The 17,390-nt window shown below is 45.8% G+C and overlaps 1 protein-coding gene across 3 annotated transcripts in view; it reads right to left on the bottom strand.

The window, feature by feature from the left end:
* Nucleotides 1–17,390, bottom strand: part of LOC131953407 (kinesin-like protein KIF26B) — a 183,052-nt gene that overhangs the window by 120,831 nt on the left and 44,831 nt on the right. For all 3 annotated transcript variants that reach the window (XM_059316569.1, XM_059316571.1, XM_059316570.1), the window contains exon 6: nucleotides 13,932–14,058. In XM_059316569.1, coding sequence (XP_059172552.1) covers nucleotides 13,932–14,058 — 127 coding nt within the window. The remainder of the gene's footprint in view (nucleotides 1–13,931; nucleotides 14,059–17,390) is intronic.

Raw genomic sequence — 17,390 nt, 5'->3', positions numbered from 1 at the left:
ACATATCTGACACACAGAAACATTCACAAATACGAGTACGCACACTCACACGCATCACATACGTAATACCACATATCAAACAACCACATTTTCGCTTACTTCTACACCTCCCACACAAGTAACGCCCACATATCACGTGCATACATCGCCACTCCCCTTTTGTGAACGATCACGTGACGTCAATAATAAATCCAGTAAGGTCAGCGTGTTGAGGTCAACTTTGTGAAACGCCTTGGGTCATTAAAACCGTATCACACAAGACGGGTGTTACCTTGTCTGTCCCCCACAATGTGTGTGTGTGTGTGTGGGTGTTGGATCGTGCGGTAGACTTGATGGTGAGTACCTCGCCCTGTGACCCACTTGACATGCAGGTCCCAGCGTGAGAACTGCATGTTTGGGTTAGCCGGCACGTGCATCAAAGCCGTGAGCAAGTGTTGGGTTATCTATTTACACCATCTCGTAATGGGTTATCTGCCCACCTCAGCAAGTGTTGGGTTATCTGCCCACCCCAACAAGTGATGGGTTATCTGCCCACCCCAGCAAGTGTTGGGTTATCTGCCCACCCCAGCAAGTGTTGGGTTATCTATTTACACCATCTCATGTTGGGTTATCTGCCCACCGCAGCAAGTGATGGGTTATCTGCCCACCCCAGCAAGTGATGGGTTATCTGCCCACCCCGACAAGTGAGGGTTATCTGCCCATCCCAGCAAGTGATGGGTTATCTGCCCACCCCAGCAAGAGATGGGTTATCTGCCCACCCCAGCAAGCGATGGGTTATCTGCCCACCCCACACCATTGGCCAGTCATGTGAGAGTCCACCCTACCACGGCCTCAGCGGGACATTAAAACTTTCAAACCCCACTCCATCACTTGTTACACGCTTCTACACCACGCCAAGCCTCTATCAGCCTCACCCCTCTTAACTAAAGAAGTCACATCCCCACACCCTAATCACGTGATACAACACCTCTCGCGTGAGTCTCGCTCCCCCGAACCAAACAACTTCACCTCCGCAATAAAAACTAATGTTATGTTTTTTGAATCAGCATTTCATTCTGCGTGTGACATTTTTCTTGATCGAGCCTTGTAAAAATGAATGGCACGAAATCTGGGAAATGGGTGCCAATGGCAAGAATTCTGGGAGATGGGCGCCAATGGCACGACGGCTGGGAAATGGTTTCTCGCTGCGCTAGAATTGTCTGGCGAACCTTGGCGAATTATTTTACACGTGGATTTTAAGTTTTCCTTCCAGCTTTGTAATTATGAATCAGTTTAGTATGGGGTGGGGTGGCTGCGTGGTAGAGCACCCAGCTGATAATCCTAAACTCTCGTGTTCTAGCCCCGGACTTGAGTCCTTTGAGTCTCCCTGAGTCCACCCAGCTGCGACGATACCTAACTCCGGGTTGGCCAAGAAAGCCACACTATCCCTTATATGTCACGATTTATGAATTTCAGGTGAATTCTACTTCACCTGTTATATTGACCACCTTTCAAACTGTAGAGGTTACAGCTATTGTTGTATTGGATGGCCTAATGTGAAAACACCACCGGCCACTTGTACAGCTGGCCATAGAGTGGCCACTTGCTTGACAACTAGGTTAAGGGTGTATCACAGGGCTAGGGGTGTTTCGCAGGGTTAGCGGTGTTTCAGGGAGTTAAGTCTGTTTCACAAAAGTTTATTGTCGATTACTATTTGAACTAAAGCTACACTTGACGGCTGTTCAACTATACATTATATGGTGTAGGTAGATAATAAAGATAAAAACGCCCGATGCAAAGGCCAATGTGTTCATCAGTTCACCAGGAAAAAAGCTGAAGCTTATTTAAAAAAAACGTGGGCCCAACTCAATGTCAGCGTGATGGACACACTGACAGGCCTGGTTGGGTGCTGTCTCATCTGGGAGGTCGTTGTGGTCAGTTTTTTTTTGGGTGGGAGAGGTCGTGGTGGTCAGTTTTTTTTGGGGTGGGAGAGGTCGTGGTGGTCAGTTTTTTTTGGAGGGGTCGTGGTGGTTAGTTTTTTTTTGGGGTGGGAGAGGTCGTGGTAGTCAGTTTTTTTTGGAGGGGTCGTAGTGGTCAGTTTTTTTTGGGGTGGGAGAGGTCGTGGTGGTCAGTTTCTTTTGGAGGGGTCGTGGTGGTCAGTTTTTTTTGGGTGGGAGAGGTCGTGGTGGTCAGTTTTTTTTTGGGGTGGGAGAGGTCGTGGTGGTCAGTTTTTTTTTGAGTGGGAGAGGTCGTGGTGGTCAGTATTTTTGGGGGGGAGAGGTCGTGGTGGTCAGTTTTTTGGGGGAGAGGTCGTGGTGGTCAGTTTTTTAGGAGGTCGTGGTGGTCAGTTTTTTTTTGGGGGGGGAGAGGTCGTGGTGGTCAGTTTTTTTGGGGAGAGGTCGTGGTGGTCAGTTTTTTTTTGGGTGGGAGAGGTCGTGGTGGTCAGTATTTTTTGGGGGGGGGGGGAGGTCGTGGTGGTCAGTTTTTTTTGGGAGAGGTCGTGGTGGTCAGTTTTTTAGGAGGTCGTGGTGGTCAGTTTTTTTTGGGGGGGAGAGGTCGTGGTGGTCAGTTTTTTTGGGGAGAGGTCGTGGTGGTCAGTTTTTTAGGAGGTCGTGGTGGTCAGTTTTTGGGGGGGGGGGGGGGGGGGAGAGGTCGTGGTGGTCAGTTTTTTGGGGGGGAGAGGTCGTGGTGGTCAGTTTTTTTGGGGAGAGGTCGTGGTGGTCAGTTTTTTTTTGGGTGGGAGAGGTCGTGGTGGTCAGTATTTTTGGGGGGGAGAGGTCGTGGTGGTCAGTTTTTTTTGGGGAGAGGTCGTGGTGGTCAGTTTTTTAGGAGGTCGTGGTGGTCAGTTTTTTTGGGGGGGAGAGGTCGTGGTGGTCAGTTTTTTTGGGGAGAGGTCGTGGTGGTCAGTTTTTTAGGAGGTCGTGGTGGTCAGTTTTTTTGGGGGGGGGGGGAGAGGTCGTGGTGGTCAGTTTTTTTGGGGGGGAGAGGTCGTGGTGGTCAGTTTTTTTTTGGGAGAGGTCGTGGTGGTCAGTTTTTTTTTGAGTGGGAGAGGTCGTGGTGGTCAGTATTTTTTTGGGGGGGGGGGGAGAGGTCGTGGTGGTCAGTTTTTTTTTGGGGGGGGAGAGGTCGTGGTGGTCAGTTTTTTTGGGGAGAGGTCGTGGTGGTCAGTTTTTTTTTGGGTGGGAGAGGTCGTGGTGGTCAGTATTTTTGGGGGGGGAGAGGTCGTGGTGGTCAGTTTTTTTTGGGAGAGGTCGTGGTGGTCAGTTTTTTAGGAGGTCGTGGTGGTCAGTTTTTTTGGGGGGGAGAGGTCGTGGTGGTCAGTTTTTTTGGGGAGAGGTCGTGGTGGTCAATTTTTAATTTTGGGTGGGAGAGGTCGTGGTGGTCAGTTTTTTGGGGGAGAGGTCGTGGTGGTCAGTTTTTTAGGAGGTCGTGGTGGTCAGTTTTTTTGGGGGGAGAGGTCGTGGTGGTCAGTTTTTTTGGGGAGAGGTCGTGGTGGTCAGTTTTTTTTTGGGTGGGAGAGGTCGTGGTGGTCAGTATTTTTGGGGGGGAGAGGTCGTGGTGGTCAGTTTTTTTGGGGAGAGGTCGTGGTGGTCAGTTTTTTAGGAGGTCGTGGTGGTCAGTTTTTTTGGGGGGGAGAGGTCGTGGTGGTCAGTTTTTTTGGGGGGGAGAGGTCGTGGTGGTCAGTTTTTTAGGAGGTCGTGGTGGTCAGTTTTTTGGGGGGGGGGGGAGAGGTCGTGGTGGTCAGTTTTTTTGGGGGGGAGAGGTCGTGGTGGTCAGTTTTTTTGGGGAGAGGTCGTGGTGGTCAGTTTTTTTTTGAGTGGGAGAGGTCGTGGTGGTCAGTATTTTTGGGGGGGGGAGAGGTCGTGGTGGTCAGTTTTTTTTGGGGAGAGGTCGTGGTGGTCAGTTTTTTAGGAGGTCGTGGTGGTCAGTTTTTTTTTGGGGGGAGAGGTCGTGGTGGTCAGTTTTTTTGGGGAGAGGTCGTGGTGGTCAGTTTTTTAGGAGGTCGTGGTGGTCAGTTTTTTTTTTGGGGGGGGGGGGAGAGGTCGTGGTGGTCAGTTTTTTTGGGGGGGGAGAGGTCGTGGTGGTCAGTTTTTTTTGGGGAGAGGTCGTGGTGGTCAGTTTTTTAGGAGGTCGTGGTGGTCAGTTTTTTTGGGGAGAGGTCGTGGTGGTCAGTTTTTTTTTGGGTGGGAGAGGTCGTGGTGGTCAGTTTTTTTGGGGAGAGGTCGTGGTGGTCAGTTTTTTTTTGGGTGGGAGAGGTCGTGGTGGTCAGTTTTTTTTGGGGGGGGGGGGGGGGGAGGTTTAAGATGGTCAGTTTTTTTTGTTGGGAGAGATCGTTGTGGTCAGTTTTTTTTGGGACAGGTCGTGGTGGTCAGTTTTTTTGGGGGAGGTTTAAGATGGTCAGGTTTTTTTTGGGGGGAAGGTCTTGTTGGTCAGTTTTTTTTGGGAGAGGTTAAGGTGGTCAGTTTTTTTTGGGGGAAGGTCGTGTTGGTCAGTTTTTTTGGAGAGAGGTCGTGGTGGTCAGCTTTCTTTGTTTATTTTGAGGTCATGGTGATTAGTTGTTGTTTTTTTTTTTTTGTTTTTTTTTTGGAGAGGTCGTTATGATCAGGTGTCTTTTTACTGTATAAATTAATTTACGCTTGAGGTAGGGGAGGTACGTGTGTGAGGTACGGCGAAATCAGGCGACGAGATAGGGAGAAACTGATGAGATAGAGATGAGATAGAGATGAGATAAGCACACAGAGTCGAGAAGTGCCCCGGGGGGACACACAATTTGCATCCTCCCACTTGTGGAGAAAATTCCATTACAGCCCGTCCTCCCCAAGCTGAACGCGCGCGTGTTTGCTCACCCCCCAGCCGGGGCCTAGATGGCACGCAAAAAGCAGTTTTTAGTTTTGTCATCCGTCTTTTCTATTTTCCGAGCCGGATTTTTATTTGCGCGTGTTAATCCCCAGTACAGTTTGTTTTAAACACACTCCTGCATCAATTTGATTACCCGGCATGCCTGCGAGCATATTGGCCAGCTAACACGTCTGACGTGGCCAGGTTTTTCGCCCTTGAGCTTGCAGAATTAAAACCAAATTAGAATAAAATGTAAAGCGACAAGTCGGTCGAGTCGTCTAGTGGCCCCACTGCTGGGGAGATGGGATTATGGCGGGACAAAAGATATGCGAATATAAATTACCTGATTTATGAATATCACATGATAGATAAAAAATAGTACACCTTAAAAACGATAATAAATTACATCAGGCATGAATTTAAACTATTATATAATACAACTTTTATTTTGCTATAAATTACCGTCAGTATTAAAATAAGTATCCTTAATTACATCTAGTTTAAATAACCTTGAACAAAAAAAATTACCTCAAATATGATTACACATTTTTTTGACTATATATAAAGTAAAATATATTATCCCTTTACATCAATACAGATCGACATGTAAACATAAATTACCTGACTTCTTACGTACACCACCATGGTAAAAAAAATGTTCTCAGAAGATTGTTCTGGATTGTTTCAACGAAGATTGAATTCCATGTTTTAAGTTTTAGGGTTCTGACTGATTAAAACGCGTTAATTGACCAGTTCGTTTAGTGAAGTCACGTGATTTGAATGTATCCAACCATCTCACAGTTTCCATACAACTGAATCTACCACTCCGCTCACAGCCAGTGGTGGATAGTCCTTGAACGTGATGTGGCAGACATTGGCATAGTTGTCAGTGTGACATCAGTGTCAGTCATATAAGGGTGACACGGTGTCAGTGACCCTGTCAGCCTTTTACAAAAGACTCCAGCCCATCTGAACAGGATCCATAGTGGCACTACCACCGACTGTAGAAGAAGTGTGCCACTAGTTTGCCAAGTGTGCCACTAGTTGACTGAGTGTTAAGTAACACCACACGCACCCCCACTCACACGTCGTAATGGTGACCAGGACCCATGCACGTGCGCTAAACACCGCTCACCTGGATTAGGTGAGGGGGTGGGCATTGATTGATCTCACGTCAATCATAGCCGGACAATTTGTTGAATATCAGCCGCCGTCTGCTTGACGCCTGCCTGGCCAATGGCTCACGCCTGCCTGGCCAATGGCCCAAGCTTGAGCCAACAGAGCGTGCATTAGCCGCTCGAAAAGCGCGTGTGTTGATCACGTGTCATACATCGACTTGTAGAAAACTTTTATTGACGGATAGGGGAGGGGGGGGGGGTGAAATAAGTTTTTATAAGACAATAGAGTGTGGATAAAGTGAAAACTGTACATGCACCAACTAGGATGGTTTGCCCGCGCCTTGATGTCTGGTGATAAAAACGTGTGTATAGGAACAAACGACGGTGATGTGCTATCATGTCTTCATCGGGACCCTGTGGGCCCTAGACATGCTGAGATCATTGGTAATGCGTGGGGGGGGGGGGGCATGTAGGCAGGTAGGTAGCCTTAGACTTAACTCACATATGTATGACCATACACATTACCATCTCACATATGTATGACCATACAAATTACCAACTCACATAAGTATGACCATACAAATTACCAACTCACATATGTATGACCATACACATTACCAACTCACATATGTATGACCATACACATTACCAACTCACATATGTATGACCATACACATTACCAACTCACATATGTATGACCATACAAATTACCAACTCACATATGTATGACCATACAAATTACCAACTCACATATGTTTGACCATACAAATTGCCAACTCACATATGTATGACCATACAAATTGCCAACTCACATATGTATGACCATACAAATTACCAACTCACATATGTATGACCATACAAATTACCAACTCACATATGTTTGACCATACAAATTGCCAACTCACATATGTATGACCATACAAATTACCAACTCACATATGTATGTCCATACAAATTACCATCTCACATATGTATGACCATACAAATTACCAACTCACATATGTATGACCATACAAATTACTAACTCACATGTATGACCATACAAATTACCAACTCACATATGTATGACCATACAAATTACCAACTCACAATATGTATGACCAAACACATTACCGATACAGTGAGCAGGCCTGGGAACACGCTGTTCGCTACCAAAGATGATATACACCCCCTACACCCCCCCCTCCCCCCCCCCCCCCCCCCCCACACACACACTATGTTTGCAGTAACTAACTCTCAACGTCCAAATTTTTAATTTAAACCCGACGAATTGACCGTCCAGGTAGATCTAGTATCAATGGCTCCACGGTTAAAAGCAACCATCATGGGGCGTCTAGACGTACTGGGGGTACTGCACTAGAGGTCAACGGGGGTTCATGGGGGCACAGCACTAGAGGTCAACGGGGGTTCGGTGGGACCCTGCATTAGAAGCCAGAATTTTTTATGGTGTGGGGTATGTCTTGTTAAATCACATTTTAAATGGGGTTTGGTGTCATGCCTAGTTAAAATTGAAACTATTTCTACAAATCTGAGTCATGTGACGTTCACAGACATTTCTCCAGTAAGTTTTGAACCAACCCCAGTCACTCACCAGGCTAACAGCACCATTCACCCCACCCCACCTACAGGGTGACGTCATACACAAGCCTGGCCGGACCAGGTCTGGACGTGACGTCACCACACCGAGGGCAGGCTCACACAGGACCAGGACTGTCAAAGTCACGTGGTATGGGCTTGGATGGCGGACTCTGACAGACGAGTCCTCGTCACCAGTAAGGTAATGGGGGGGAGGGGGGGGGGCTTAGCTACCAGTGCACATAGTACGCCGCACTCAGTACATAGCGCATCTGACGTTAGGTAAGGACTGGGCTAAGGTGCACTTGTTTCAATAGTTTGGTGCACTTGTGTTTGTAGTTTGATGCACTTGTTTCAGTAGTTTGGTGCACTTTTCTCTGTAGTTTGGTGCACTTGTTTCAGTAGTTTGGTGCACTTGTTTCAGTAGTTTGGGTGCACTTTTCTCTGTAGTTTGGTGCACTTGTTTCAGTAGTTTGGTGCACTTGTCTCTGTAGTTTGGTGCACTTGTCTCTGTAGTTTGGTGCACTTGTCTCTGTAGTTTGGTGCACTTGTGACTGTAGTTTGGTGCATTTGTCTCCGTAGTTTGGTGCACTTGTCTCTGTAGTTTGGTGCACTTGTCTCTGTAGTTTGGTGCACTTGTGTCAGCACAAGTTACAAGTAACATAAACCGGTTGCCGGCTAGATTACAAGTCTTGTTTGTTTCATGTGCCGGACATCAAACGGCCGGCTAAATGACGTAATTACACACTTGGCTGCGCTGATTACCTTTAATCAACAGCATTAGCCGTCCACACACAGGGGCGGGGGTGGGCGGGGTGGGTGGGGGTGTCACTGTGTTCTGGTCAATTACACCATGAAAGGGACATAACCGCGGATAACATTTGTTATCGTGATAGTTATCATGTTTGGCATCAGCCGGTACGGCGCGGGAACTGTGCCAGCTAGTTGTACCGCACAGCGACGGTACGGTCAGTGATTTGTTGGTTTGGTACAACATCACAGCCCAACATTAACCAGAGTCCAGTACAGCAGCATCGATAGCGGTTTGAACAGTGTATAAAGCGAGTAGTTTAAACAGCACTCACTACTGGAGACGACAGTACAAACAGTACACCTATAAGTACCATCATGGGTGGGGGGGGGGGGGGGGGGGGGGCACGATATAAAAGGTTTGATTACAACACTGCCCGACTGCACCGTGGCTTAAAGCTGACGTCACATGATTGGTTTAGACAAGTTTTCACGGGAGATCTTGGACACTCCCGGGAAGTTTTGGGGAGTAGATTGGGACTGGCATCAAGTTTTGGGGAGTAGGTTGGAACTGGCATCAAGTTTTGGGGAGTAGATTGGAACTGGCATAAAGTTTTGGGGAGTAGGTTGGAACTGGCATCAAGTTTTGGGGAGTAGGTTGGAACTGGCATCAAGTTTTGGGGAGTAGGTTGGAACTGGCATAAAGTTTTGGGGAGTAGGTTGGAACTGGCATCAAGTTTTGGGGAGTAGGTTGGAACAGTCATGAGAAATATCTATCAGGTTTCTGTGTGTCTTGATGTGTGGAGGTGACAGTTGTACACAGAGGTAGCAAGTTCGTACATATCTACCAAATGCAGAGGTACCAAATGTGTACAGATGTACCAAATGTGGTACCAAATGTGTACAGAGGTACCAAATGTGTACAGAGGTACGTATTACGTACAGAGTTACTCCAGAACAGCCATCGCCATGTTAGTTTCGAACCTTCCAATTCTCCTACCCCTAGCCTTGTAAGAACTGACGTCACAGTGATACGCTAGGATGACATCTAACCCCTGTGTTGGTGCGATAACTCTCTGACCCCTGACCCCTCTCGTAGAGCTATAACTCGCTGACCTCTCGACTTCCGCCTACTGTTGTACAGATGGACTCAATGGCCTTGACAGCTGACCTCTCGACTTCCACCTACTGTTGTACAGATGAACTAAATGGCCTTGACAGCTGACCTCTCGACTTCCGCCTACTGTTGTACAGATGGACTCAATGGCCTTGACAGCTGACCTCTCGACTTCCGCCTACTGTTGTACAGATGGACTCAATGGCCTTGACCTACTCAGCAGCGGGAATCAATTTGTCTGGAGAGCCTCCTGAAAGCCGGGCAGTCTTTGACCAGTTCCAGACGTGTCTAACTACGTTATCAAATATTGCTCAGCTCCTCTGTTACGTAGATCTTACGTCACTGCAATATCTCGCGGGACAACCGTAAGTTGATGAGCTATATTTAGCTGTTTTTCTATATTTAGCTGTTTTTCTATATTTAGCTGTTTTTCTATATTTAGCTGTTTTTCTATATTTAGCTGTTTTTCAACTACAAGGACATTACTCGAATTTAATTTTCCCACCACTGTTATATCCGCACATTTAACCACCTTTAGGTGCCTGACTAAAATAGAAACACTGTGTGTGGTGTGTGTGGGTGAGCGGTGGAGCTCCCCCCCCCCCCCTCCCCATTGAAACAAGCTCTGTCAAATGTTTCGGGTATTTAAAAATCCGTTTGATTGCCCAGGGGAGATAATCGACGGGCAGTATTTTTTTTTTCAATTAGATGAATGCGAATTAAATGCGTGTGTGTAAATGAGAAATATTTCAAGTCCAATTTCCTGCACACAAGACAAAACTAGACTGACGTTGATTTCTAGGTTCAAATTTTCATTATGTGACCTAATTTATAAAATATCGATTACCATATTCATTCGATGAACAATAGACATAACACGAGGGATGCTATTTCGACATGGTTGACGTCATTAAAACTTTTCCTTAACATTTGGGGTGGGGGTGGGGGGGGGGGGGGGTCGAGCCTGAAAATTAGTTTGGTTAGTTAATCCGTGTTTTTTTTTTCCTTTTTCTGAGTTAATTTTTGCACTCAGCGACTTCTACCTGTACATAAACCCAACTAATTTTGCGCGCCGCCGTGCGCCAAATATTTGAGCACCATAGGGCACCAGAACTGCTGAAAATGTGGGAAAGGAATTTTTACGGCGACTCCAAGAATAGACGGGTAGACAAATACACGCGGAGGTGCGAGAGGCCGAGCGGCAAGATTTCAATCAAAGAAAAATCAATACGGTTAGAGCCAGGGACAAGTTCTTTCCCTTGTCAAGTTAGATAACCGCAAGTGATGAGAGCGCCTCGGTGGGCCCTGGTCATTCTCTTATATATTCATGGTTTTTATGGCTTATTGAACCCAGGGGACGACCGAGGGTGGGGAGGGAGGGTTGGGTGGATTGGGGTGGATGTTGGAAGCAATGTGGAGTGATAGTAATACATTAAAAAAACTTTCGATGATAAAAAAAATGACTTATCTAGTCACAAAAAAAACGACAACTGGGAGAAAGGCAAGCGGAGGTAAAAAAAAATATTTTGGTGAATTGTTTTAAAAAAATACAAATTGATCTCTTTGTTTAGTTTTTTTTCCTTTACTTTTATATTAAAAATTTGTTTTCTCAAAGTCTAGACTAAAATAGTTTTAAGTTGACTGATGTAGCGTATTAACTTAAGTCTTGTCGTGGTGTTGACTTAAGTATAGGTGACGTATTGTAGAATGATGGGTGCTATATTGACTAAAGTATGGGTGCTATATTGACTAAAGTATGGGTGCTACATTGACTGAGGTATGGGTGCTACATTGACTGAGGTATGGGTGCTATATTGACTGAAGTATGGGTGCTATATTGACTGAAGTATGGGTGCTACATTGACTGAGGTATGGGTGCTACATTGACTGAGGTATGGGTGCTACATTGACTGAAGTATGGGTGCTATATTGACTGAAGTATGGGTGCTATATTGACTGAAGTATGGGTGCTATATTGACTGAAGTATGGGTGCTATATTGACCGAAATATGGGTGCTATATTGACTGAAGTATGGGTGTTATATTGACTAATGTATGCGGCTACATTGACTGAAGTATGGGTGCTACATTGACTGAAGTATGTGTGCTATATTGACTGAAGTATGGGTGCTATATTGACTGAAGTATGGGTGCTACATTGACTGAAGTATGGGTGCTACATTGACTGAAGTATGTGTGCCGTATTGCTGCAACAAGTTAGGACCCCGGCAATGTGGGCCCAGGGCATGCTAGAGTGAGAACCGTCCAGTACAAAGCTAAGATAAATCTGGTGAACTACAGCTGCGCTCAGGACCCAAGATATTCTTTATGCTGATTCTTACAGGCAAGGTAGCCATAAAGCTGGTGTCAACAGGTAGCCATAAGGCTAGTACATAGGCGAGGTAGCCATAAGGCTAGTACATAGGCGAGGTAGCCACAAGGCTAGTACACAGGCGAGGTAGCCACAAGGCTAGTACACAGGCGAGGTAGCCATAAGGCTAGTACACAGGCGAGGTAGCCATAAAGCTGATTCACACAACCATATTTTGTTAGCTCCGAATTCCGGCTAAGCTCCGATATGGTAGAGCCTTCATGACGTAATTAGATGGCTTAACTATCCCCTTGATTACTGTAATTTAATTAGCCGGACGATTGCCGGACGACAACAATCAGACTTGATGACTCAAAGACGTCCAGACGTAATTAGCGGCAGGGGCGGCAACTCGATACCAGATCAATCGATTTGGTATCGATTTCCTGCTTTTTGGGTTTGATTGGCTGATCGAAGTGAGTCACGTGAACAAACCACGTGCACACTAACCACGTGACAACAAAAGACAATAAAATAAAAAGGAGTGATGTCAAATGACCACGCTACCTTAAGTTGGTGTAACGATACTATCTTCAACATGTATGTGAGGACCCAACAGATTGACTAAATTAACTCCCTTACAGTAAGGGGACATAACTCACCAATCCAGTTTGTCCGACCAGCTGATCGGATGTATACCGACCAGCTGACCGGATGTATACCGACCAGCTGACCGGATGTATACCGACCAGCTGACCGGATGTATACCGACCAGCTGACTGAATGTATACCGGCTCGATGTACGCATGCAGCCAAGTAATATTCCAAGTTTAGAGCTGATCTATTTTTTGTACAGATCATGTCCCGTTTGATTAATGTGAAAAAAGTTTTAAATATGGACAGGACAATTCTAAACCTGGATTAGATGCTGAGAAAATATAACGCTTATTTTTTTTTTTAATGTTTGAATTATTTCCCCTCGTCTCTATTTCCTGCTCCTACGTAATGGAACTATGCAAAGCTGGTCTACGCAGGGCGATAATATCAAGCTAGCCGATGTCTTATTGGCTGGACCGGCGTGTGAGCAGTTTTCTGATTTCATCCCGTAGATCCCGCTAACGACCTCAACTTTTACGAGCAGACTCAGGCTCGGGTGTGCGGCATTCATTGCCGTCATTTTCATCTCAGGGGCCGGGTAAAATGGCTGCAATCTTTGACCCCTGACCCCCGACTAGCACCTCTGAATGGGCACGAGGAATGTAACGGCTTTAGTGCCTTTCTCTGCCCCGTTTTATTGCCTTTCTCTGCCCTGTTTTATCGTAGAGCCCCCCATCGCTCCACGCCCAAGAGGGCCGCGCCCAATTTTGGAGCAGAAATAAAAACCAGGCAATCAGCATCCATTGTGTCCAGCGGCTTATTAAAGCACCCTGGAACCGATGCCAGAATGTCTATCTCCGCGGGTGAGGGGGAGGGGTAGGTTGTAAATATATGTGACTAAAGCGGGTCTAGAGATCGACCGTGATGGGACCAATTATGAACTTGATTGCGGTCAGTGCATGCACGTGAGTGGGGTTGTGGTGTGTGGTGGGCCGGAGTAGGTGACGTCAGACGTTTTATGTTTATTTATAGCACATTTTTTAAGTAATAAAACTTGTAGGGTAGTTGGTAAGTGTCTGATTTGGTTAAGTAGGTGTGGGGTGGAGGTGGGGGGGGGGGGGTCTTAAAGATTGTCCTGAGCGGGATGAATTTATTATTGTCTAGCTGATGTCACAGAATCTTGGTGAGGGAATATCTCAAAGAGTGTGTTGAGGGGATCTCTCAAAGATACTAGTGAGGGGATGTCTCAAGGCTTTTGGTGAGGGGATGTCTCAAGGCTTTTGGTGAGGGGATGTCTCAAGGATTGCAGGAATGAGGGACCACCCAACTGTTGATTATTTCACACAGCAAATCAATAATCTATCGACTTTTGGTCTCAATATTCTTTAATCACATGCTGATTAGGTTTCCTACACCACCACCCCCTCCCCAGCTCTCCCTCTCTTTCTCTTACACACACATACACACACCTCTCATCACAGAAACCCAAAATCAACAACTGAATGCAGCCCCCCTCCCCTTCCTACCATAAAGACGCCCATTTTAAACTTACCACCGCCCCCCCCCCCCACCATACAGAAGCCCATTATTAACTTACCACCCCCACCCCCCACCCCCACCACACAGAAGCCCATTTTAAACTTACCATCGAGTACTTCTTGGGGTTGATGTAAGCCCTCACGTTCTGCTCTAGGTAGGCTTGGGCTTGGGCTGCTAAAGGCATGGATGGAGAAGATGCATAGGGGCTTAGTGGAGGCTTTCTGTTGGTGAACCTGCAACAGAGGAGTGGGTGGAGGCTTAGACAAGCAGAAACAACAAAAAGTCATAGGACGCACTAACAGCTTGGTTTAACGAGGATGTTGCACTGGCCAGCTTTCACAGATTTCCACCATTGCTCCATTGGTCAACTTTAATAGTTTCGTTATATAGTATTAGCAGTGGATACCATTATACAACACTAGATGTGGATATCCATTATACAACATTAGCTGTGCTGTGGATATCCAACATTAGCTGTGCTTTGGATATCCGTTATACATCACTAGATTTTGATATACATTTTACAACCGCAGTTAATATCCGTTATAAAACTTTAGTTGTGAATATTTTTAAAAAGTCGTTAAAAATAATGTTTGTGTGTAAGATTATATCATGTGTCTCAATTGTATGGTTATCCACATAATCAACAAAGATTATCTTAATCCCCTACACAAAAATCAACCTCCCTCTCCTTCCTATTTCATTTATTCAGTGACCCACAGTAAATCGACCTACCCCCCCCCCCCCAGCGGTCAGTAACTTATTTCCTATCTTCATTTGTGTGCCGGTCATTAGCATGGTCGTCACGTGGTAACCAGCTGATTAGCTGCCAGACATACCCAAACTTGCCTAACAAACATGATCGCGGGAGTAGCCACAAGCTCTCGCTCTCTCTCGCCACGCGACGTGACTGGACGAGATTTGACCAAGGATAGGAAACGTAACTGCTTCTTAGTGTGGTTGACTATTTGGATGGCATTAGACGGGGGATGGGGTGGGGTGGGGGCTCACACATCCCATTCACACATATAGACACAAGAACACACACACACACATACACACACATAAATATCCTCTCCCTTACACAGGTTAAAGTTCTTAACCTAATGAGGGATCGTGCGTGTATATAACACAAGTAATTTATGACATTGGTGACGTGGTAGTTTGTTGTTTTGTTATAATCTTTGGTCCTGGTAGAGACCCACAACACTTTCGCTAACATGATATTTTTTTTCAAAATATCCACAACAGTTAAGGACCTGCATCAAACACTGCCCCATGCCCCATCAAACACTGCCCCATCAAACACTGCCCCATCAAGCACTGCCCCATCAAACACTGCCCCATGCCCCATCAAACACTGCCCCCTCAAACACTGCCCCATCAAACACTGCCCTAAACACTGCCCCATCAAACACTGCCCCATCAAACACTGCCCCATCAAACACTGCCCCATCAAACACTGCCCATCAAACACTGCCCCATCAAACACTGCCCCATCAAACACTGCCCCATCAAACACTGCCCCATCAAACACTGCCCCATCAAACACTGCCCCATCAAACACTGCCCCATCAAACACTGCCCCATCAAACACTGCCCCATCAAACACTGCCCCATCAAACACTGCCCCATCAAACACTGCCCCATCAAACACTGCCCCATCAAACACTGCCCATCAAACACTGCCCCATCAAACACTGCCCCATCAAACACTGCCCCATGCCCCATCAAACACTGCCCCCTCAAACACTGCCCCATCAAACACTGCCCCACCAAACACTGCCCCATCAAACACTGCCCCACCAAACACTGCCTTATCAAACACTGCCCCATCAAACACTGCCCCATCAAACACTGCCCTAAACACTGCCCCATCAAACACTGCCCATCAAACACTGCCCATCAAACACTGCCCCATCAAACACTGCCCCATCAAACACTGCCCATCAAACACTGCCCATCAAACACTGCCCCATCAAACACTGCCCCATCAAACACTGCCCTAAACACTGCCCCATCAAACACTGCCCCATCAAACACTGCCCCATCAAACACTGCCCCATCAAACACTGCCCTAAACACTGCCCCATCAAACACTGCCCCATGCCACATCAAACACTGCCCCATCAAACACTGCCCCATCAAACACTGCCCCATCAAACACTGCCCCATCAAACACTGCCCCATCAAACACTGCCCCATCAAACACTGCCCTAAACACTGCCCCATCAAACACTGCCCCATGCCCCATCAAACACTGCCCCATCAAACACTGCCCCATCAAACACTGCCCCATGCCCCATCAAACACTGCCCCATCAAACACTGCCCCATCAAACACTGCCCCATGCCCCATCAAACACTGCCCCATCAAACACTGCCCCATCAAACACTGCCCCATCAAACACTGCCCCATCAAACACTGCCCCATGCCCCATCAAACACTGCCCCATCAAACACTGCCCCATCAAACACTGCTTCATCAAACACTGCCCCATCAAACACTGCCCATCAAACACTGCCCCATCAAACACTGCCCCATCAAACACTGCCCATCAAACACTGCCACATCAAACACTGCCCCATCAAACACTGCCACATCAAACGCTGCCCTAAATACTGTGCCATCCCAAAACTCGAAACACAATATTCCTGTTTTGTTGGTTATCGAAGGATTTGTTCGAGAGGGACATGTATGTTCTCGGTATGTTACATTATAATATGGGTTATGGCGTAATGTGGAAATGTTACATAACGTTACATGGATTGTTGATAGATTGTTAAACTCACACTGCTGTGTTGTATCAGATGTGCAGGATCCACCACATGAATATTTCTAACAAGATGACATTTTTTTATAAAGGAAAATATGAGAAAACACAGAAAGACCAAAGCTATTGTGACATCGGATAACGGGACCATTACATAACCATTACAGGGTCATTACATGACCATTACATAACTATTACATAACCATTATTACACCATTACTTGCAGCCTCGGCTGTTGTTTAATAAAGTTTGGTATTTCTGTCAGTTGAAAGCAGATGTAAGGGACACAATCGAAATAATTTTAAAATATTTGACTTATTTTTAGGTTACCTCCCTTGAGGAAATAACAACATTGTATGATTTTTTTTAATTATAAATCTGTTTTCAGTTATTTATTTATTTTTTTCATAATTTTACAACAAGGTTCAAAATCTCTTTTTATTATAGGGCAAATAAAAATGTAGGCCTAATTAATAATGTAATAAAGAATATCATAAATGTAATTAAAAACAAAAACTTCGTAAACCTCTTATCAAAGGGACGCTACTGCAGAAATGAGAATAACTTTTTTGTAACCACGGTTGTTCCCCTTGATTATTTTGTAGACGCAAGAGAAGCTAATAATTTTTTGTTATATTCTATTCAAAGAGAAAATTGTACTAATTAAAATCAAACACTGAGTAATTACGTTGTAACGCTAGCAACTATCGATTTTCATTTCGCCCCACAAAAACGTTTTTAAAATGTAATGATATAATAATGTTTCGTGTTTTAATATAATAAGTACGGTAA

Source organism: Physella acuta, unplaced genomic scaffold (assembly GCF_028476545.2).
Source record: "Physella acuta isolate Inbredline_101_S28 unplaced genomic scaffold, ASM2847654v3 ptg000920l, whole genome shotgun sequence".
In the NCBI taxonomy this organism is placed as follows: Eukaryota; Metazoa; Mollusca; class Gastropoda; family Physidae; genus Physella; species Physella acuta.
The sequence above is the reverse complement of the archived record's forward strand: the minus strand, read 5'-3'. Positions and strand labels throughout refer to the sequence as shown.